This window comes from Peromyscus leucopus, chromosome X, assembly GCF_004664715.2.
Source record: "Peromyscus leucopus breed LL Stock chromosome X, UCI_PerLeu_2.1, whole genome shotgun sequence".
NCBI classification, from domain to species: domain Eukaryota; kingdom Metazoa; phylum Chordata; class Mammalia; order Rodentia; family Cricetidae; genus Peromyscus; species Peromyscus leucopus.
This window is the reverse complement of record NC_051083.1, coordinates 39,963,378-39,987,032: the sequence shown is the minus strand read 5'-3', so window position 1 is coordinate 39,987,032 and position 23,655 is coordinate 39,963,378. Positions and strand designations below refer to the sequence as shown.

General features: G+C 42.5%; 1 protein-coding gene across 1 annotated transcript in view; it reads right to left on the bottom strand.

The window, feature by feature from the left end:
- Window positions 1-881: 881 nt before the first annotated feature.
- The window catches only part of LOC114686655 (odorant-binding protein-like), a 33,099-nt gene continuing 10,325 nt past the window's right edge, over window positions 882-23,655 (bottom strand). Inside the window, exon 6 of the mRNA XM_028861291.2 lies at window positions 882-1,084. Within this exon, the coding sequence (XP_028717124.1) occupies window positions 882-1,084 (203 nt within the window). The remainder of the gene's footprint in view (window positions 1,085-23,655) is intronic.

The window sequence follows — 23,655 nt, the reverse complement described above, 5'->3', positions numbered from 1 at the left end:
TGGGTCCTAGAACATCTTACAACAGTAGGAAGCTGCAAGGGGAGAAAGCAAATTCACAGGCGTGAAGAGTTCCCACCTTAGGGCATTGTGTGGCATGTGGATGGCAGATTTTCAGGCATGAAACCTAATCACGGTGATCCCGTTTCTGTGGAACACACTCCAAAAGTGAGGCCAGAGAACAGGCCGCCAGCTCGGAACCTAGCCTGCTGCCCCCAGGAGCCTCTCCCAGCCCAACTGGTTCTCTCACGCACTGGGGTCTACACCATGTGCCTCATCAGCCCTGAACAGAAGGTTTGGGCTCTCACAGGCCAGGCCGGGAACATGGCTATCTCAGGACCCGGTTTTGTTCAGTGCCTCAGCTCCATGCTGTATCCGGGAAAGGGTCAATGCCTCAAGAGACCACCCGTGTCTGAGGAAGAAAGGGGCTCCCACTGAAACCCCACGCAGGCTGGGACCAGAGGGCCAGACCATGTTGCTGGATACCTTTCCAAAGCGATGCTCCCTCGGAGGAAGAGGCTTGCAAATGCTAGACTTCAAACATGTATGATGGAGCTGAGGAGCGGGCCATAGCAGCCTGGCTTTCTGGACACCAACACCCAGGGATCTACACGACGAACCTCCCCACAATAACGCCCCACCCTATCCTCTTCCTCTAGCTCCTCCCTGAAACTCCCCTCAGACCACTGACTCCCCCTTGCAAATGATAGCTACAAAGTATCTAAACTTCAGCCTTGGCTAGCTCAGGACAGAGGCCCCTGCAAGACTGGGGGAGGTACCAAGATGCAAAGACCCCTGATTCTCAGCAGGGTGGCGGTGAAGTTGGTCCAGGACTCACCCTGGAGCATCCTCATGGTGCCTATACACGATGTATATAGTTGGGGTCACTCTGGTCCTCCGTGTTCCTTGACTTGTCCCTGGCCACATGGGAGTGTGGGCATTCCTGACACAAACCCTGAGGACTGGCAAGTTGGGGGCCTTGGCAGGGCTATAACATAGCCCATTCTGGGAGTCTTCATGTACTCAGAGGGTGGGAATTCACCTTCTATGGCTGTGTGCTGTGACCCGCGCAGCTGGAACACGAAATCTGGCGAGGGATGTGGAGGTTAAACAGCACTCTAGACACCCAGTTCAGTTAATCAGGGAAGCAGCTCTCTTATTTTGTACCAACATGGGCTCTAACAGCAGGAAGCAGCTCTCGTATTTTGTACCAACAGGGGCTCTAACAGCAGGAGTCAAGGAATGGTTACTCTGTATCCATAGGCAAGATGGACACTGTTTTCCAAACAGGAAAAACCACAGGGGAACTGATCCCTAGCACTTTCTGGAACCCAACTGCACATTTTTCACACAAACAACTTAACCGGGACAGGACAAAAAAAGGGCATTTAAGATTAAGGCAGCAAACTTATTGCTGCCAATAGCTGTGGAATACAGGGAGCTAGGGGGTTCTGGGCAAACTATCTCCAGGCACTGTTTTCCAGACTGGACTAAGCAAGTTTTCCGATAGTCTAGCAAGTACACAGATGGTATTCAATAGCCCGAAGGAGAAAAATGTCCTGCCCAGTGCCCTGGAGATCATAGCCCAGGCACACTATAGGTTCACAGTCCCATGAGACTCTCTTTAACCCACGTTGTATGTTTAAGCATGCTTAATACCGTCCTGAGGATGGGATCCAGGTGATCAGAAATCTTAATCAGGACACTTGGCCATGTCACACGGTACAACCAAATGGATGAGGATGCTTGCCCATGCCTCCCTGTACAACCCAATGGATGAGTGTTGTGAACCTATTTGGAAAGTAATGGTAAAGTTACATACAGCACATTAAACCACCATTGTCTCTGTAGAAACAGCACTTGTTTTTGTTTTCTGAATTGCTATTGTTTGGATTTGGGTTTTTCTGAGACAGGGCCTCACTGTAGACCAGGCTGGCTTCTAGCTAGCTATAATGACAAGGATGACCTTGAACTCAGAGTGTAGAAAGGATAACCTGGAACTCCGATGCTCCTGCCTTTTTCCCAGTTGCTGGGATTACAGTGGAGGAATGCTCAATCAATGTAATATATATATATATTGGATGCTACACTTTTTCTTTGTTCACTGGAAAGAACGCTAACCAATAAAGCATCCTCAATTTCCTTTAGTTCTGTGTGTGTATGTGTCTGTCTGTTTGTGGGTACACATGCCACTGTATGGTTGAAGGTCAGAGAACAAGCATTTCTCACCTTCCACCACGTGGATCCAGGATCAAACTCAGGTTGTCAGGCTTGGCGGCAAGCACCTCCATTTACTGAGCCTTCTCACCGTCTCCTCCTCTCTTTTTGTCTGTTTGCTTGCCATGCCTTACATATGTACAATTTAGATTCTGCAAAGAAGTCCTGACTTCCGGAAACTTCTCCAGTGCACACTCAGTGGCAAATACTATCTTGGCGTTTTTTCTTGAGCTATTTATAAACTCTCTGCCTTCATTTAACTAAGTGTGAAATCTTAGGTTTCTGCAGAGGAACCTAAATATTTTGTCTTCTGTTTTGTTGTTTTGACTCAACTGATAAACACACATCCACCAGTATTTATGGCTTGTCAATGTAAACTTTCAGACATGCCTTCAAAGGGCGCTGCTTTACGCACATTACACAACAATCACAACAATTCCAAAAGCTGAAGGATCAAGTGGGCTGATAGATGGATGTTGCCTTTTTAAAGGTAACTAATGATTGCTCAATTGTGTCAAATGTTTGCCATTGTCAGGCTAAGAAGATGATATAGGCACAGAAACGTTTAGGGGGGATTAAGCCAGGTGTTTGACCGTGTGCTTCTCATTTAAAAACAAGAGTAACCGTGAGCTGCCAAAGGCGGGATGCTTGCTGTGCCAACTCTCATGTGTCCTGGGACAGTGGACAGGCATGTCTGTGTCTCTGAGCTCTGAGGTGGCTGTTTATAGAACAACCGACATGATGTGACAGAGCTAGCCCCCCACATACATGTTGTAGGGAATTTCTTCCTCCACGAGGGGCAGAGTTCTGTAGTTAGGTTCTAAATGGACCACAAGGCATTTTCAAAGGACTGAAGGAGTCCCAGCTTCCACTGTTAGCCTCACATGAAGAAATGCTTAATTATTTTGTGCTGTTTTCAGTACTAGCCTGAGAACCCAGGCCCCATTTTGGGCTTACATTTTAAGAGGAAATGGATTGTCCTCAAAGGGAGGCCAGTGTTGAGCAAAATTCTTATGATGCCGACAGACACACACACGAAGGGATGGCCACCATGTGCCACCACACGGGGTGTGCTAAAACTCCTTTTAAATATAAAGTCTCTCTGGACATGATGCCATAGGCTTGAAATTCCAGCACATGGAAAGAAGAGGTAGAAGATTATGAAGTTAAGGTCAGTCTGGGCTACATAACAAAACCATGTCAGAAAAAAAAACACCTTAAATTTGTGTGTGTGTGTGTGTGTGTGTGTGTGTGTGTGTGCACGCGCGCGCGCGCGCGCGCACGCGCACACACGCGTGTACATGTGTGTATGTGTGTATAAGTGTATGATGTGTGTCTGAGTGTGTGTACATATTTATCTGTGTTATGTATATATGTATATGTGATGTGTATATGATGTTTACATATATGTATATGTATATGTGTGTCATCTGACTTTTGTTCAGTTCTATGTAGTGATGCACTTTCATACGTATTCATGCCTCTTGTATCATAAAACTTCTACAATGCACTATTTTAAAAACTTTTTACCAAGCTGGTATCTTCCAAAACACCTTGTTAATGGTGCTAACCGTTTCCAGGCCTGTGTTTATATGTTCTAAATTTTATTGTGATGTTCCTGGGAATCAAAGATAATTAGACATAACTGAACAATGCACACTTCAAGCAGTACCTCTGAATAATTCAAAGGCATTGAACATTTGTCTCCCAAAGAAAAGTTTTTCCATCAGATAGATAGTTGTTGTTTTTGGTAGATTTGTGCTATCTCTCTTGGGCTTGCTGTCTCCTGACATTCTGCAGAGAAACCTGCAGAGACTTCTCTGTAGTTGTTGGAGGTTGTCTTTTCTTGTTTTTTCTTTCTTTCTCTTTTTTTTAAATACATACTTAGGAAGGCTGACCTAAGAAATTCCTCCTATACTTTTTATTTGGTTAAAATTGTCTATAAAAGGTTCTGCTTCAGCATTAACTCCTTGATGTCCCATACCTTCCCCCACATTTCCAAACTCCAATGTAGGCTCACATCAGTCAGGGGCAGATGTCCCCCAGTGACAAGGGGTAATCGTTATCAAACCACCAGATGGTAAATTACTGATATCTTGAGAGAATATTGCTCAGACAAAGGGAAGATTGTCAACATCAGAAGAAAGTGGGCATGGGGACACAGCTCAGTTGGTAAAGAGCTCTTACCTCAAACACAAGGACATGACTTTAATCTCCAGCTCCAGCATGGAGGTGCAAGTTTGTAAGCCTGACACCAGACAGACAAAGACAAGCAGATCCTTGGGTTCCCTGGCTTGAGACCCTAAACAAAGTGGGTCCCAGTGAAATATCTTGTCTCAAAAAGACAAGGTGGATGACACTTGAAAAGTAATGGCACCAAGATTGTCCTCTGGCCTGCATACACCCATGCGAATGTATCACGCATACACAAACATGCTCGAACATCAGCACACACATACATACACACACATGTACAAAATCAGTGTAAAACCACAATAAACTTGATGTGTGTGTGTGTGTGATCTCAGCACTTGGGAATCTAAAGCAGGAACACCATGAATATGCGGCCAGCCCCGGTTTTATAACAAGCTGGCTAAAGCCAACAAGAACACAAGCGCTGTGCCTGCTCTCCCCCAAGTATCTAAAGTCCAGAGCTCATGCAGAAATGGTTTCTACATGCAGTTACCTGACACCAGCAGTGGTGGTTTGAATAAGAATGGCCCCCACAGGCACACAGATTGCAATGTTTGGTAACCAGGGAGTGGCACTCTTTGAAAGGATAGGAATTGTGACCTTTTGGAGGAAGTATGTCACTGGAGGTGGTCTTGAGGCCTCAGAAGCCCATCCCAAGCCCAGAGTCTCTCTCTTCCTGCCTCCAAAGGACTGGTTGGAGAAATCTCAGCTACCATGTCTGTCTGTGTGCTGCCATGCTTCCCTCCATAAGGAAATGAACTAAAGCCTCTGACACTGTAAGCCACCCCAGTCAAATGCTTTCTCTTATTTATAAGAGTTGCTGTGGTCACGGTGGTGTCCCTTCACAGCAATAGAACACTGACTGAAATATCAATTGAATGTTTTTCAAGCCTGGTTCCAACTTTCATTTTTTTTCTGACACAGACATATCCAGAAAATTTCAGACCAAATCATAAGTGCTGATTGTTTCATGTAGTTGTCCAATGTGCTGGAAAATCAATCCGCTTACTGGAAGGAAGCAATACTGACAGTCAATCAGGCATGTGAAGACAGGTTGTGATTCTTCATATAATACAGATGCTACAGATCTGCATTCCTAATGATTGTGAAGAATTATAATCTGGGAGATCTGTCTAGCTTAGTAGTGAACACCCCAATGACCTCCATCTCCCTCAGCCACTCATCATCTGAGTCTAGCAAGATGTCAGAGAGCAGAGATCAAGAGAACTACTGTGAAAGGCCAAAAGAAAACACCTTTTTACACCTGAATTGGGAGTACCCTGTCAAAAGTGAGTCCACTGAACCAGGAGATGAGGATGAAGAGGATTCATGTTCCGATGACCTCAATGACGAGGAAGTATTAGGCAAACTCACTGATAGTATTGGTAACAAAGACTTCCCTCTCTTAAACAAAAGCATTTCTCCTTTATCCTCCAGTGTGCTATAGCCACCTCCACATTCTGATTCACAAATACTCTTGGGCTGGTGAGATGGCTCAGCAGGTAAAAGCACCACAGTGCAAGCCCCACAACCTGAGTTTGGTCCCCCAGAGTCATGTAAAAAACTTTATATGGGAGAGTGCTTCTATAATCTGAGACATCCTTCTGTCAGATGGGGGCAGGGCATCATCCGGAGGCTTTAAGTCCAGATTAATGGAGTGTAAAACATGACACAAACAACAAGGAAGACTCTGCTTTAACAATGTCAGACAAGCTTTGTGTCTGGTTCAGTAATGGTATGAGTATTATGGAGTAACTAACTTCTTTTTTTATTAGATTTGAAGACTGCACCACGGGAGGGAATTTCATGCCTAGTACTATAATCCTGGTAGGTACCCACTGGCTGAGGAGGTCACTGGTACTCTAGTAAATGTCATATTGCAAAATTGTTACGTTATCAAATTACCTTCTAAATATTTATTTTTATACCCATCAGTCTTAGTTTCTTTTCTATTGCTGTGATAGGCACCATGTCCAAGGCAATTTGTATGAGAAAATGCTGAAGTTGGACTTAAGTTTTCAGAGCGTTGGTCTCTATAATGGTGGACCCAAGACAAGGTGGCAAGAAAATAGTGGAGAGCTTACCTCTTGATCCAAAAGCAGGAGGCAGAGAGAACCGAGAATGGTATGAGCTTTTTAAACCCCAAAGCCTGTCTCCCCCTACACACCACTTCCTACAAGAAGGCAGTATCTCCTATTCTTTTCTAGACAGTAGCAACGACTGGGTGCCAAATACTCAAAAATAACAGCTTGTAGGCACTATTCTCAATCAAACATCCAGACCAAAGGTATGGACTGGAAAAGAAGTTTTTGTTTTCAGTGGATAGTAGTAGTCAATGGAGTGATACACAATTAGTCCTGGTGCTAAGAATAAGAGATCGAGTTCCCAATCCTAAATGGCACATCTATATTATCCTTATCCCCACCATGACCAAGGTTCAGGCAACATTACAGAAGGGTGGTTGGAGAGAACTTATAATCCAAAGTTGAGGTAAGAGTGTTGTGAAATTCAGTCTTGTGGGCCTGACAGGACTATCACTGTAATATACCCAGGGAAGCTGGTCTGTACAAGGCCTACATAATACCAACTCTGTCAAAATTTCACCATAGATGGAGGATCATCTCCAGGCCCAACCACTCACTGGGGACCTATGTGCAGTTGGTAGTTGCTTAGGAAGGGAAAAACATTCATTTATGAAAGGGTATCAATAGTAGGTTTCCCATGCTCCATGGGACAGCCCACAGCCATGCACATATGGACAGTGTAACTGGACTTACTGAGCTAACAAGGACAAATGACATGAAGTTGGGAGAGGGCATGGTGGGAGAGATATGAAAGGAGATAGACAGGAGGTGGATATGATCATATTTTAGTACTTGAGATCAATAACTGATCATAATACAGTACTGCTATGAATTCTCAAAAATTGAAAAAGTCTACTGTTATTTAATTCAGCCTCAGAGAATTTCTCCAAACATGGGTAAAATGAAGTCTGTTCCAGAGGATGACACAGAGGCAGGGGGATTTCTATGAGTCTGAGACTAATCTGATCTACATAACAGGTTTCAGGCCAGCAATGTATCCCATTGCTAGGGATGGGTCACCTCCCCCATACAAAAAGGCTATTGTCACTGCTGATGGTTGCATTCTAAACCTGGAAGGCAGGCCCCGTTGCTGAATATCTCATTCTTTGGTGGCAGGATTTGGAGAAATAAGGCTAGGACTCAGTGTCCCTTCCTGTGGGCAAAGTCTGGTAAGTGCCACAAAGTGTTACTCTGATTTCTTGGGGGTGGGGTGCGGTGGGATTGTGGCTCAAAGTTCTACTCACCAGAGGATTCTACAGGCTTTATGACAGAAGTGCCAGACACGTGCCAGCTAGTGCAGTAATGGAAAGCATGGTTATAAACTGAGTCAGCCTTCTGATTGGAGTTAAGACCTGCTCCTCAGAGGGGACTTCTCTTCAGGTACTGCAAACTTAGACAAAATCTGCAGTCATGAATTTCTCAGTGGAGAAACACTTGTTAATGCTTGGATAAATGCCTGTGATATGTTGAGAAGGTGCTTTTGATTTTGTGTGTGTGTGTGTGTGTGTGTGTGTGTTCACAACCATGGGTTATTATTACTGGTGGTGTTCTTTTGGATAGCCATTTTTCTTCTCACTTGTCTTTCATGACAAAAGAATCACCAGCAAGACTCACCATCACCCACACACGGGGAAACGGGGATAAACATAACAACACAAGGGTTCATGACTGCTCTGGAGTTACACATTCAAGTCAGAAGATTTTGTCACCCCCTCCAAAGCTCAGGGGCCATTGTTAAAGAGGGCACTGAGAAAGTTCAAAGCTTGGAGGAAGGGGTAAAATGCAGTTTCCTTCAAGATCAAACATCCCATCTTTGAGGAAAGCTCATTAAAATGCAGGATGTTCTAAGAAGAGGTGAAAACATTCCATCTTGCAGGGGGGCTGCTGAGCTCAGGAAGCAAAGGACTCTCTTCAAGAAGTCCCTGAAATTGACCAGATTCACCAGACCCTCCCTCCTCAAGCATATATAAGCAGTAAGAACTTCTGGGGGACACGGGCAGACCAGCAGAGCTGCCTGGAACAGACCCTCTGCAACCTGCCAAGCTGCCTCCTAGTTGTGCTGTGCGCTCCAGGTTTCCAGCTTTTGTGATCCATCACTCATGGTGAGGTGGGCTTATTCAGCAGGTTAGATGGAAATATGATGTATAATTCTTAAAAAAAAATTATGGGGATGAGGGGAGGTGAATATTCTGGAAATGTCCACTGGGTAGGTTTGTCAGGATGTGATACCAAACTGCATGAGGACTTTGTCAATTGAATTTCTTGGTACACACTTGTCTATTTTACAGTGTTTGAAAGCCTGTCCTGCTGAGGGCTCCACACATATGTTGTGACCCACAGTCTGAACGAAGCTGAGAATATTGCAGATAATAATTTTATGCATCCTTTGATGATCCAGGGACACCTAGCCACACTTTTATCTAGGTCCTCTAAGGGTCCATGCCTCACTTTATCCTTCCTTAGGACTTTTTCGTTGGGGAAAGTGCATTATTTGAGACACATACTATATGTGCTTACAACCTCAGGATTGTCTACTTCCCATACTGACCCATACTTTGTTAAAAGCTAAAGCAGCTTTATAAAAATATTGGCAGTAATGTGTACTTTTCAAAGACAAGCAATAGGGGAATAGGCATATTGGTAGCTATTCTTTGTTAAGTTTCCTGTGTTGATACAGTGTTGCTTGCTTCCTTTTACCACTTTTATTGCCCGAGATTACAATATAATTGTATCTTTTATACCTTTTCTTTCTTCCCTTCAAATCCCCCATATCTCCCATATGCATTCTAAATAAAATATAATTTAATATTTACTTTTATATTATGTAATATTTAATTAATATTTTAATTTTAAACATTTCTTTTACACATATACTTATAAATTATATAAAATATTAAGCAGAGTGTAATTACAAACAATATTAAATATGAATGCTTGTCATATTATATGGTCATTGTTGTACATATAATTGCAACATAAAATATGATACACATATTACATGTCATCATATTAATAACACACATATTATAATATTATAATATGTGGGAATCTCACCACGTATGTCTGTTTCTCCCTGTTTTTTTCACACATATTTACATGGATATGTTGGATTCTATAAAATGTTGGTCCATACCCATATGTCTGCATTGAAAAAAAAATTTCTTTCTATCAGTTCTGTATTTTCTCATTTCCATTAAGATCAGACTCTAAGTGATAAAAACCAGAGATCAAATGAAATCTTCAGTTTTCCATGATATTTGTTGGCTGAATGTGTTCAAAATCTTTCACCATCATGGTTTAGAGGTGGATTTGCGTAATTATATCACTTTATTTGTACACTCTAGGCAATAGAAATTTTACCATATATTTAGAAATTTTACTACTTACTATAAATTGCAATATATAGTAAATAGGATATTTTTATTGCATTTATGAAAATTTTAAGTTATCTTACAATATAATTATTTGTATATATCCCATTCTACCATTCCTCTCAGTTATTTCCCCACCTCTGTACTCACCCTAATTCATGTTCTTTCTCTAACAACAACAAAAAAAAAGAGGAACATAAATTTTAAGGAACAGAATTTTGCACTGCTCTATAAAATTAAACTTTTCCCCCACTAGAGCTAAAGTATTTGTTGGAGGTGAGAGAAGAAGCGCTGATTTTCCTAACGGTGTCTTCATTCTCAGATCTCAGGTGATTGGCACACCATTGCAATATAAGTCACAGAGATCTACATGATCACTGATGATGTATTGAGGGATGGCATGGGGGGATCATCGTGAAGTTCTAAGGAGAGTAAACTAAACTTGCTGCCATCTAAAGGGTCAGACACTTGCCTTACAGGTGGATGACAATGCCACTCACCACAATACATAAATATAAGAAATTGTTCAACATTCTAAATAAAATATAATGTAATATGAATATTTAAAATGTATATGTGTATGTTTCATATACTTTTAAATTATTTAAAACAGCATGCATCTTATAATTACAAGTGATATTCCTTATACTGGATAGAATGTATGTCATATTATATATCCATTGTAGTATATGTGATTACGATATGAATTATGATGTTACACATTACACGTGTATTAAAAATGCACTTAAATAATGTGCATTCCTAAAATATTGCTCCTTATTATATCATATATTTCACATTGGTTATATCATATATTATACTATATGCTGCATAAATTATACTGCAATTATAATAAAATAACTATGAGGCTAGAAAGATTGCTCAGTGGGTAAAGTATATTTAAATTTATTTTAAAACACTGTTATTTTATGATGATATATGTATGTCACTATATAACAATAATTACATTTATATGTCATTGATCTTATATTTTAATTATATTTATATAGTATATAATAGTGTTTGTTAAAAGTTTGGGTTTTATGGGATTTCTGTGTGTGTGAAAGTGTGCGTGTCCGCATCTATATGTATTTCTTGTGCTTTTTTTTGGCTCTTTTTTGTTTTCTATTTGTTTTGTCTTATCTTGGTTTGTTTTTATATAATTATTTTTTCTTCCCTTTTAAATATGCCTGTTCATTTTCTAATAAGAGAGATAAAGAAAGGGTATGGATTTGGGTAGATGGGGAGATTGGGAAGTTCTGGAAGGAGTTCCTGTGGGGGTGGGGAACAAATCAGAGTCTACTTTCAATTTTTCAGAAAGATTGGTTTTAGTTACATCAAGGGTCTAGAAATTACTTTCAAATATAATTAATGATGAATTCCATTCATGGAATTGGGAAGTATTTCAGAAAGAAAAATACCATTTAGATCATTAAGCAGCACATGACCAGGACAGTCAACATTTCAGATCTGGTGGAGAAGTGTCTCACAAGGGCCTACTCCTAGCTGGAATGATTGACAGTTGATGGCTCAATCTGTAGATGTAACTGGCTTTTTATTTTTATTTTTTTTTTATTTTTTTTTTTTTTTTTTTTTGGTTTTTCGAGACAGGGTTTCTCTGTGTAGCTTTGCGCCTTTCCTGGGACTCACTTGGTAGCGTAGGCTGGCCTCGAACTCACAGAGATCCGCCTGGCTCTGCCTCCCAAGTGCTGGGATTAAAGGCATGCGCCACCACCGCCCGTCCGTAACTGGCTTTTTAAATAAGAAACACAGAGCCAATTCAGAGATGAAAGCCAAGAGGTCAGAGCAATAGCTGAGAGCTGAGATTAAAAACCTTACCCTTCACTGCTGCTGCTGTCCTACCTCTCTGCAAGAGACCTATTTCCAGTGTATTTGTGTTTTTTATTGACTTTCTATTCTGCCTTCTCATTGGTTGTAAACCCAACCACATGACCTCCTCGTCACTGCCCATCTGTACAGACCTCCAGGTCTTCTATGGTTGGTATTGAGATTAAAGGCCTGTGTCTCCATGCTGGCTGTATCCTTGAACACACAGAGATCTGCCTAGCTCTGCCTACCAAGTGCTGGGATTAAAGGCATGCACCACCACTGCCCAGTTTCTGCTATGGCTTGCTATTAGCTCTGACCCCCAGGCAACTTTATTTATTAACATACAAATATAATCACATTTCAGTACAAATAAAATATCACCATATCAATCTTCATGGTTTCTATGGCCACAGTGTGCCAGTGTCCCATGATCTGAAAGTGAAGATGCCTGTCATTGCATTATTCAGGTCACACAGGACCACAATGAGAGATATATGCCATTTGTTCCTTTGTCTTTTAGGGTGGATGAAGAATGGGAAAAGTTTGAAATCAAAAGGAGAAAAATGTTATCAATTGATTTTGTTTTTACCTGTGACTATGTGACCTTTCTGGAAATGTTAGTTCCTTGGTGCTGGCATCATCCTATAACTTCCTGAGCCTGGAAGAATTTCTTCTTCCAGTTCCCCACCAGGTCTTACACCTGCCACTGGCTCTTTGAAGAAGTCGCATTATATATATATATATATATATATATATATATATATATATATATATATACGTATATTTGGTAAGTACAACAAGTCAGTCTATATGATGTTCCTTGTGTGTATGTTTTTTTGCTGACCATTGGTTTAAGATAACCAGTTGGTGTGCTCTTTCCTAGGGAGGATGGTTTCTCCCACTCTCTGCATCCCTTGGTTTCCTATAACATTTTGTGTAAGTTTGAGGCCTCCTGGATTTTCCACCTTTTTTTGAGACCAGGTCTCAGTGTATCCAATGTTGGCCTGGAAGTTTCTATAAGGCCTAGGTTGGCTGAGAACTCACAGTCCTCCCTATCTGTCTCCTAACTACTGCTATTAGAGGTCTGTGACCACACACTTTGCTGAATTTTATTTTGCTTCTCATTTTTTGTTACATTTATGCTATGTGATGACTATTCAACAAGAATGTATACAGATATTTTCTCCCGACACATACTATTGACATTGAAGAACCAGTGTAAGGTGTTTTACTACAATCTGTTCTTTTCTGTCCTTCTGTCATTAATTACTTTGTGTGATGGTTGAGCCAATGCAGCAGATGTGCCCTTTCAGAGCTCCTGGAGATTTGGCTAAAGTCTGGAAAGAAGTGAAATCACTGTCCTGTGAGCCACCAACAGGGTAGAGGAAGTTCTGTCTCTTTACCTCTTCTCATCCATCATCAAAAGCCACAGAATAGTTCTGAGTCTGCTTGATTGATGTGGTCCATAAGAGCCATGTGACCCAAGGCCAAGAACATGCTGTACTGCATTTCTAATGGCCACAAGGAACCGTTCCTTGCAGCATTATTGCTTGTCAACCATAAATAGTTTCTCTTTGGGGGACAGAGAGAAGGCTCTGCAGTGAGAGCCCTTGATGTTATTGCAGAAGACTGAGGTTCATTTCCTATCACACACATGATGGCTCATCACCCAGGATATCTGACACATACTCAGACCTTCTGCACAGGTATAGTGCACATACATAACAATCATGTGTGCACATACATGTAAAATAAGGATAAGAAAGGAAAATAGTTTATCTTTAAATCTGAACACATTCAATGTCTTTTTCACATAGAAATATCTTTTTATTTTTGCATATTTCTACTAAAGTCCACAAGAACATGTTCTTGTTCAATCTCAAAAAGAATCTAATACCTGGAAAACAGGACCCCAAGAAAGACACGAGGATTGCCCAATGATGGAGAAATGGCTGAGATCTACATGAACAACCTGGACATGAGTGGGAGTAATGAAGGGCGAGGGTCGAGGGAAAGAGAGCCTGTGGGTGTGGGAGATCCCAGCTGGATCAAGAACAGAGAGGGAGAACAAGGAATAGGAGACCATGGTAAATGAAGACCACATGAGAAAAGGAAGAAACAAAGTGCTAAAGAGGCCCACATGATTTGCTTTGTGGCCAAGTATGTGGTCGATTTTAGAGAAAGTTCCATGGGGTGCTGAGAAGAAGGTATATTCTTTCTTGTTAGGATGGAATGTTCTGTAGATATCTATTAGGTCCAATTGGGTCATGACATCAGTTAAGTCCTTTATTTCTCTGTTAAGTTTTGATTTGAGAGATCTGTCCAGTGGTGAAAGTGGGGTGTTGAGATCTCCCACTATTAATGTGTGGGGTTTTATATGTGGTTTAAGCTTTAGTAATGTTTCTTTTACATATGTGGTTGCCCTTGTGTTTGGGCATAAATGTTCAGAATTGAAACTTCATCTTGGTGGATCTTTCCTGTGATGAGGATGTAATGTCCTTCTTGATCTCTTTTGATTGATTTTAGTTTGAAGTCTATTTTGTTGGATATCAGGATGGCTACCCCTGCTTGTTTCTTAAGACCATTTGATTGGAAAGTCTTTTCCCAGCCTTTTATTCTTAGGTAGTGTCTGTCGTTTAATTTGAGATGTGTTTCTTGTATGCAGCAGAAAGTTGGGTTCTGCTTTCGTATACATTCTGTAAGTCTATGTCTTTTTATAGGTGAATTAAGTCCGTTGATATTAAGGGATATTAATGACCAGTGATTGTTCATCCCTGTTATTTTTGGTGGTAGTGTGTGTGTACTTCTCTTCTTTGGGGTTTACTGTTGTGGCTTTATCTATTGCCTGTGTTTTCGAGTGTGTATCTGACTTCCTTCGGTTGGAATTTTCCTTCTAGTGCTTTCTGTAGGGCTGGGTTTGTGGATAGGTATTGTTTAAATCTGGCTTTGTCTTTGAATGTCTTGTTCCTTCCGTCTACGATGATTGAAAGTTTTGCTGGGTATATTAGTCTGGTCTGACATCCATGGTCTCTTAGTGTCTGCATTACAGCTGACCAGGTCCTTCTGGCCTTCAAAGTCTCCATTGAGAAATCAGGTGTTATTCTGATGGGCTTACCTTTATAGGTCACTTGGCCTTTTTCCTTGGCTGCTCTTAATATTCTTTCTTTATTCTGTACATTTAGTTGTTTAATTATTATGTGTCGAGGGGACTTTTTTGGGGGGTCTAGTCTGTTTGGTGTTCTATAGGCTTCTTGTATCTTCATAGGCATTTCCTTCTTTAAGTTGGGAAAGTTTTCTTCTATAAATTTGTTGAATATATTTTCTGTGCCTTTGAGTTGTTATTCTTCACCTTCTTCTATCCCTATAATTCCTAGGTTTGGTCTTTTCATGGTGTCCCAGATTTCTTGGACATTTTGGTTCATGACTTTGTTGGCTTTAGTGTTTCCTTCGACTGATGAAACTATTTCTTCTACTGTATCTTCAATGCCAGAGATCCTCTCTTCCACCTCTTGCATTCTGTTGGTTATACTTGCATCCGAAGTTCCTGATCTTTTACTCAGGGTTTCTATTTCCAGCATTCCCTCTGTTTGTGTCTTCTTTATTTTTTCAATTTCCCTTTTCAGTTCTTGGACTGTTTCCTTTGTTTGTTTCATTGCTTTTTCATGATTTTCTTTTAGTGCTTTATTGTTTTCTTGGAGGGCTTTATTGTTTTCTTCTAATTTGTTTGCCCTTTCCTCTAGTTGTTTACAGCGTTCTTCCAATTTTCTTGTCTTTTCCTCTACACAAGCCTCTACCTTCTTCATGAAGTTACTCATAAGGCTACTTTCTTCTGCTTCTTCCAATTTTTGGTGTTCAGGTCTAGATGTGGGAGGCGGGCTAGGTTCTGGTGATGCTGTATTGCTCTTCATTTTGTTGTATGTACTTCTGCCTTGACGTCTGCCCATCTCCTTGTGGTTCCTTCTTGGTCTTATCAGTGTACTTGTTTCAGAAAGAGCTGACAGATTCAGGAAGACTCTCTCTCTTGTCCAAAAGGGAGTTCTCTTGTCCAACTCTCTGGTCCAGAAGGGAAGTCGGGGGCAGGCTCTGGTCCAGAATGGCAGTCGGGGACAGGCTGGGAGCTGGGGGCCGGTCTCTAAGTCTCAGGAAGTGGCTGGGGTCTCGGGCAGATGGGAGTGGGGGCAGGGCGCGGAGATTGCAGGGGCTGCCGGGGGGCTTGGAAAAGGGGATCCCTCCCGGTGGAAATAGAAGGGGAGCTGCCCGGTGGCCAGAACCTGGTGCCAAGTTGGGCAGGTCTTCCCGGAGTGGCTGGTGCCCAGGGATGGGGTCCGGGTTGGATCCTGTGGACATATAATTTTTGACAAAGAAGCCAAAAGTGTACAATGGAAAAAAGAAAGCATCTTCAACAAATGGTGCTGGCATAACTGGATATCAACGTGTGAAAGGCTGCAAATAGATCCATATCTGTCACCGTGCACAAAACTTAAGTCCAAGTGGATCAAAGACCTCAACATACATCCAGCTACTCTGAACCTGCTAGAAGAGAAAGTAGGAAGTAGTCTTAAACACATTGGCATAGGAGATCACTTCCTAAATATAACACCAGTAGCGCAGACACTGAGTGAAACAATCAATCAATGGGACCTCTTGAAACTGAGAAGCTTTTGTAGAACAAAGGATATGGTCAACAAGGCAAAGCGACAGCCTACAGAATGGGAAAAGATCTTCACCAACCCCACATCTGACAGAGGACTGATATCCAGAATATATAAGGAACTCAAGAAATTAGACATCAAAACGACCAACAGTCCAATTGAGAAATGGGCTTTAGAACTAAACAGAGAATTCTCAACAGAGGAAACTCAAATGGCTGAAAGACATTTAAGGAATTGCTCAACATCCCTAATCATCAGGGAAATGCAAATCAAAAGAACTCTGAGATACCACCTTACGCCTGTCAGAGTGGTTAAGATAAAAAACACTGAAGACACTTTATGCTGGAAAGGTTGTGGAACTAGGGGAACTCTCCTCCACTGCTGGTGGGAATGCAAGCTTGTACAACCACTTTGGAAATCAATATGGCACTTTCTTAAAAAATTGGGAATCAATCTCCCCCAAGATCCAGCTATACCACTCCTGGGCATATACCCAAGAAATGCTCAGTCATACCACAAGAGCACTTGCTCAGCTATGTTCATATCAGCATTGTTTGTAATAGCCAAAACCTGGAAACAACCTAGATGCCCTTCAATTGAAGAATGGATAAATAAATTGTGGCACATATACACAATGGAATACTACTCAGCAGAGAAAAACAATGACATCATACGGTTTGCAGGCAAATGAATGGACCTAGAAAAAATCATCCTGAGTGAGGTAACCCAGACTTAGAAAGACAAATATGGCATGTACTCACTCATAGGAAGATGCTAGATGTGGAATGTGGAACAAGGATGACTGGACTGCTACTCACATCACCAGTGAGGCTACCTGGAAAACGGGACCCCAAAAAAGACACGGAGAAATGGATGAGATCTACATGAACAGCCTGGTCATGAGTGGGAACAATGAAGGGCAACGCTCGAGGGAAAGAGTGGGAGATCCTAGCTGGATCAAGAAAAGAGAGGGAGAACAAGGAATAGGAGACCATGGTAAATGAAGACCACATGAGAAGGGGAGGAAGCAGAGAGCTAGGGAGGCCCACGGAGATCCACAACAATACCCCCACAAAAGACTGCTGGCAATGGTCCAGAGACGGCAGGAACTGACCTACTCTGGTGATGGGATGGCCAGACACCCTGTTAGTTGTGCCATAAACCCCATCTAAGGAAGGTCTGAGGAATCTGGATGCAGACATCCACGGCTGGGCCCCTGGTGGAGCACTGGGAGTCTAATTAGTGAGAAAGAAGAGGGTTTATATGAGCGAGAATTGTTGAAGCCAAGGTTGGATAAAGCACAGGGACAAATAACCAAATGAATGGAAGCACAGGATCTATGAACCAAAGGCTGAGGGGCCCCCAACTGGATCAGGCCCCTGAACGGGTGAGACAGTCATTTGGCTTGATCTGTTTGGGAGGCAGCTGTGTGTTGTTGCCGGGTCCTGGGCTAGTTGCATGAGTTGGCTGTTTGAATCCTGGGACCTATGCAGGGACGCTTGGCTCGGTCTGGGAGGGGGGGACTGGACCTGGCTGGACTGAGTCTACCAGGTCGATCCCGGTTCTTGGGGAGACCTTGATCTGGAGGAGGTGGGAATGGGGGGTGGGGTGGGGGGGAGGGGGAGGGGGCGAGAGGGGGAGAACAGGGGAATCTGTGGCTATTATGTTGAACTAAATGATGTTGTAAAGTAAATTTACTTAAAAAAGAAAAAAAAGAGAGGCCACATGAGAAAAGGAAGAAACAAAGTGCTAAAGAGGCCCACAGAAATCCACAAAGATACCTCCACAAAAGATTGCTGGCAATGACGCGAGACAGCCGCGACTGAGCTACTCTGGTGATGGTATGGCCAAACACCCTAATAGTTGTGCCAGAAACCGCATCCAAGGACTGAGGAATCTGGATGCAGACATCCACAGCTAGGCCCCAGGTGGAGTGCCGGCAGTCTAATTACCGAGAAAGCATATGGTTTATATGAGCGAGAATTGATGAAACCAAGGTTGGATAAAGCGCAGGGACAAATAGCCAAACGAATGGAAACACATGAACTATGAACCAAAGGCTGAGGGGTCCCCAACTGGATCAGGCCCTCTGAATAGGTGAGACAGTTGATTGGCTTGATCTGTTTGGGAGGCATATAGGCAGTGGCACAGGTCCTGGGCTCATTGCATGAGTTAGCTGTTTGAAACCTGGGACTTATGCAGGGATGCTTGGCTCAATCTGGGAGGAGGGTACTGGACCTGCCTGGACTGAGTCTACCAGGTCGATCTCAGTCCTTGGGGAGGCCTTGCTCTGGAAGGGATGGGAATGGGGATGGGCTGGGGCAAGGGGAGGGGGGCAGGAAGGGCCAGAACAAGGGTATCTGTGGCTGTTATGTAGAACTGAATGGTATTGTAAAATAAAATCATGGTAATAATAAAAAAATTAAAAGATATAATTCAAACAAAAAAAGACTTTATGTTGAATATGATTTAGCCAGTGTACATGATTTCACTTGCATTTCAATTATTAGTAAACTCTAGGATAAAAATATTCTCATTTCTTCAGCTTATTTGTGAGCTTGAGGGCTTTATAATTTCCATATTCATGTAGATCTTACATATATAACCATATATAACATGATGTTACACATGTGCTAGTAATGTTTACATAATTTTGGAAGGCTAGAATTAGTATTTTTAGAAAACAAGAATATTTCCAATGTTTTTTGGTGTCTGTGTGTGTGTGTGTGTGTGTGTGTGTGTGTGTGTGTGTGTGCATTTGAAGGGTATAAAACAACTTTGTCTGCTGTTTTTCAATGCTTCCCGTTCTATTTAGAGACTCTTACCATCTCGAGAATTCTTTTTCTAATGTATTTTTATTATTCTTTGAACATTTCATACTTGCATTCTATGTGTTTTGATCAAATTCATCGTCACTCCATTCCCTCCACATCCTCTTAATCAATCCTGTGACACTGTCTCCAGCCAATGTCATGTACTCTTTCTTTCAACCAAAAATTTGTTTTCAATATATATGCAAGAGCTATGTGAATCTTCAAGTGATCCAGGATGGCTACCTAGGATGCCCTTGAAATGCTCATGGAAGATCCTCAAAAGGCTGCAGTTTGGGATCAGTAACAAAAACAGAAGAAAAAGAGGGTATCAGCTTGAGAGTGGGTGGGTGGGGCATGGCAGGAGATGGAGGGAGAGAAAGGGGGTGATAAAATTCTATTTCAACTAAAAACGTGTTTAAAAAATAGAAGAGGGGAGTTTTACCTGTAGAAGGAACGTGCAGGGCTACCGAGGATGCACCCATGAGTCTTTCCCCTCATTGTTCCAGTGCTAGAATGACAGGTGTGAGCCACCACAACTTTGCTTTTTTCAAGGATTCTGGGGATGGAACCGTGGTCCTAATGTTTGCTTTAGCAAGCACTTTAAATGACTGAGCCATCTGCCTGTTTTAAAATAGTTCCCTTCCTAAGGCTTCCCTAAGTCAGCATTTATATCACCCAAATGCAACATCTTGTGGGTGGAATTTGAAATAGAGATGATTGTGAATAAAAGGTTGGAAATATTATGTTAAAAAGAAGAAATATTAGGATCCATATAACTATCAATTTAAAAAATATCTGTCTATCCCCCCAGACTCTCGGTTCTGTGGGAGCCACATTCAAGCAGGAGCCTCTGTCCAAACCTGAATTGGTGATGGACACAAAACAACCTTACAGGGACAGGGGATTCAAACCCTGGCTGTTAGGGAACTCTAGCTAAGCGCCCACCCCAAGTCATATGGCTAGGGTAGACTGAACAAAGCTGAACGCACCAATCACGAGCCCAGCTCAGGGCAGTTGGGCACAATAATGTTCTCCATTGATGAGGAAGCATAGCCCAGCCCTGCATCACGGCGACCTGAGTCAGACAGTGTGACTCACACACAGGCCTGGGACTGCCCACCCTGGCCAAAGAGAAAAACACAGGCCCACCTGGTACCTTGAAGCACCAGCCAGAAAACCATTCTTAGAGTGAGCAGAGGTGTGGTATGGTGTTTTGTGGGAGAGAGGGAGAATGGTTCAGGTCCTGTGGATGGAGGCAAATCTCAAGAGATGAGAGAGGAAGGGAGCGGGCTGAGCTGGTGAGGGAGCTGAACCCTTGACCAGCAGCAACACATGTGAAAGAGAGCCCTGTGCTTAGTCTGGGAAGCACAGCAGAGATCATCTTGTTGATGAGAGCACAGGAGAACCAACCCTGAGGATGAAAGTGTGGGAGACCTAGCCCCACCCCTCGCCTTCCACACAGCAATACTGTGAGAGATGCCATTCCTCCAACCCCCCACCCCAACCCCTGCTCATCAACAACTGGGGCAGTGGGAGAGCTGGCTCTGTGGTCACGAGTGCAGGAGAGCTGTCCCCTACCAGTTGCAACACTGGGGAGGGCAGGCCTTGCACCTCGCCAGGGCAGCACAACTGAAGGCCAGCACAACTGAGCCAACAGTGGTAGCACAGGTGTAGGACTGCCAGCCATGAAGCTGTGACCATGGGAGGCAAATCTCCATTACCCATCTGTCTGTGGCAACAGAGGCAGGGAGAGTTGCCCTCCTCCTTGCCTCCTGCCGCCTCACTCATAAATACGGGAAGCAGGTAAGAGAGCTAGCCCTGTGGTCATAAGAGTGGAAGAGCCATCCCTGACCCCCACCAGCTGGAACACTCAGGAGTACTGCCCCCATTTCCCATTTGCTATCTGGAAATGGGACCAACCCTACAGCTGCCCTGGCCCAGACCCAGGGTTATGACTTGCCTGCACCAACATGCACGCCATGTATGATCTGCTGGAGCACATGAAGAAGGGACATGACCCAAAGACCCAAATCTTCAGGGTCTCCATAACACAGGGCAGCAGCGGGATGTCCAGGAAGGGTCTTAATGGGGGCCCAGCACCAAAACTCTAGTGAAGACCAGGAGCCTCAAACTAGACCACTGACTCTTTGCAATGAACACTTGGAAGTGGAGATGAATGGACAAAGGGGTATACGGCGTGACCTACTGGGTCACAGTGCAGCTTCCATGATGAGATTTTTAATTCCTTCCGCTTTTAATTTATCTCATTTTATTGTCTTCTTTTTTTCTCTTCAATTTGTTTTATTTGGCGGGGAAGTGCAGGGATGGAGGGCAGATGCGAAGGGATGGGGAATGAATGGGATCAAGATACATGGGGTGTGAAAACACATAGAATAAATAAAATATTTTTTAGAATTATCACCAGATCTTTCCCAGGAAAAATAAATAAATGCATAAAATAAAGTGTTTGTAGTAGAATATTATTTTAAGGTGTGTTGCTTTTGCTTATGTTGCATTTGTTTAACTCTTTGAAGCAGTGTTACTGTGTCTGTATAAAACACCTGATGAAAAGGAAGAAAGAGCAAGAGAACAGGTAGAGGAGGATGCTAGGGGCCAGCCACCCAGCCACACAGCCACCCACAGAGTAAGTGTGAAAGTAAGATTTACAGGAGTAAGAAAAGGAAAAAGCCCATAGGCAACGGTAGATGGGATAATTTAAGATAAGAAAATCTGGCTAGAAACAAGTCAAGATATGACTGGGCACTTATAAGGAGAATAAGACTCTGTGTGTTTACTTGGGAACTGGGTGGCAGACCCCCCAAAAGAGTCAATAGAGTTGAAAAAATACCCAACAACAAAATATTTACAGGGACATAATTGTACTTGTATATTTAGGAATACATATGTTATAGGAATATATTCATAGGAGTTTTGACCAAAGGATTCCCATGGAAATTTCCAAATAACCCAGGCTGTTGCCAAGACAATAGATTGTTCTCCACAAACTGACAGCAGCTACTGATTGCTGAAGACAATGCCTATACAACCCATTGAACATGGAAAGGTTTAGCTGGTGCCTACATAGAACCATTAACCCCTTCATCCTGGTGTCTTTAGTATGGGGAGTTACTCTGCAGGCTACCAAAGGAGAAACACAAACACCAACAGACACAAAACCTTTGATCTACAATCTGACCTGCCTGCAAGATGTGCCTGGGCAATGGTGACACAGAACTTGTGGGTGTATATACCCTTGATTTAACTGAAGACTCACTCCACAAAAGGGAAACCATTCCCAGCACTGCTTGAGCAGCCAAGAACCCCAGATGAGATAGCCCAGAGACCCAGGGTAAATACCATACTACTGGTCTTGAAAAAAAAAAAGTAGTGATAAAATGGCTCCTAATGATATTCTGCTATGCTCATATATTATTGTCTTATTCCACTACCATCAGAGAAGCTTCCTCCTACAGCACATGGGAACAGATATGGAGAACCACAGTCAGACATTGCAACACATAACTCTAAATAAGCTCTCTCCATCAAGTCCCTCCCCTCAGAGCTCAGGGAACCCCAGGGAAGAAGAGGGTGAAAGAATGTAAGCGCCAGAGGTAATGGCGGACACCAGGACAAGAAAGCTCTCTATATTAACTAATCAAAGCTCATATGAATTCACAGAGACTGAAGAGGCATGACAGAACTTACAGGTCTGCACCAGGTCTTCTGTATATTTTTTACAGCTTTCAGTTTAGTATTTTTGTGAGATTCCTTAGTGTGTGTACTCTGGGTCTCTGATTTTTGTGCCTTCTCTTGGGGATCTTTTACATCTGTTGGTTTGCCTTGTCCAACTTTGATGTGATGGTTCTTGCTTTGTCTTACTATATTTTATTGTGTCATGTTTGGTTATCTCCTAGAAGCCTGTCCTTTTCTAATGAGAAACAGTGAGGGAGTAGATCTGGGGGGGAGGGGAGATTGGGAGGAGTAAAGGGAATGGAAACTGTAATCATGATATGTCAAGAGAGGCAGAGCTTTTTGTCCTGAACGCCCAGTCCCAAATACCTGGCAGGCACTTTCCAAATTATTACACAGAGGCTTATATTAATCATAAATGCTTGGCCAATGGCTCAGGCTTGAAATTAACCCATTTCTATTAATGTATGCATTGTCACATGGTCCATGGTTTACCAGTCCTCTTTCATTTTGCTTCTTGGGCAGCTGGCTCTCCACTCCCCATGACTCCACCCCAGTTCATCTGATTCCTCAGTTTGATTGTTCTGCTAACCTTATCCTGACTTGCATAGGCCAAATTAGCTTTATTATCAACTAATGAGAGCAACACACATTCACAGTGTATGGATGGACCATCCCACAGCAATAATATTTTGTATGAGAACAGAATCTATTTTCAATAAAAGGGAAAGTATTATATATTTATAGGAATAAAGTTGTATTTTTGTATTTATAAATATATAGCATAGAAATATACTTATAGTTACAT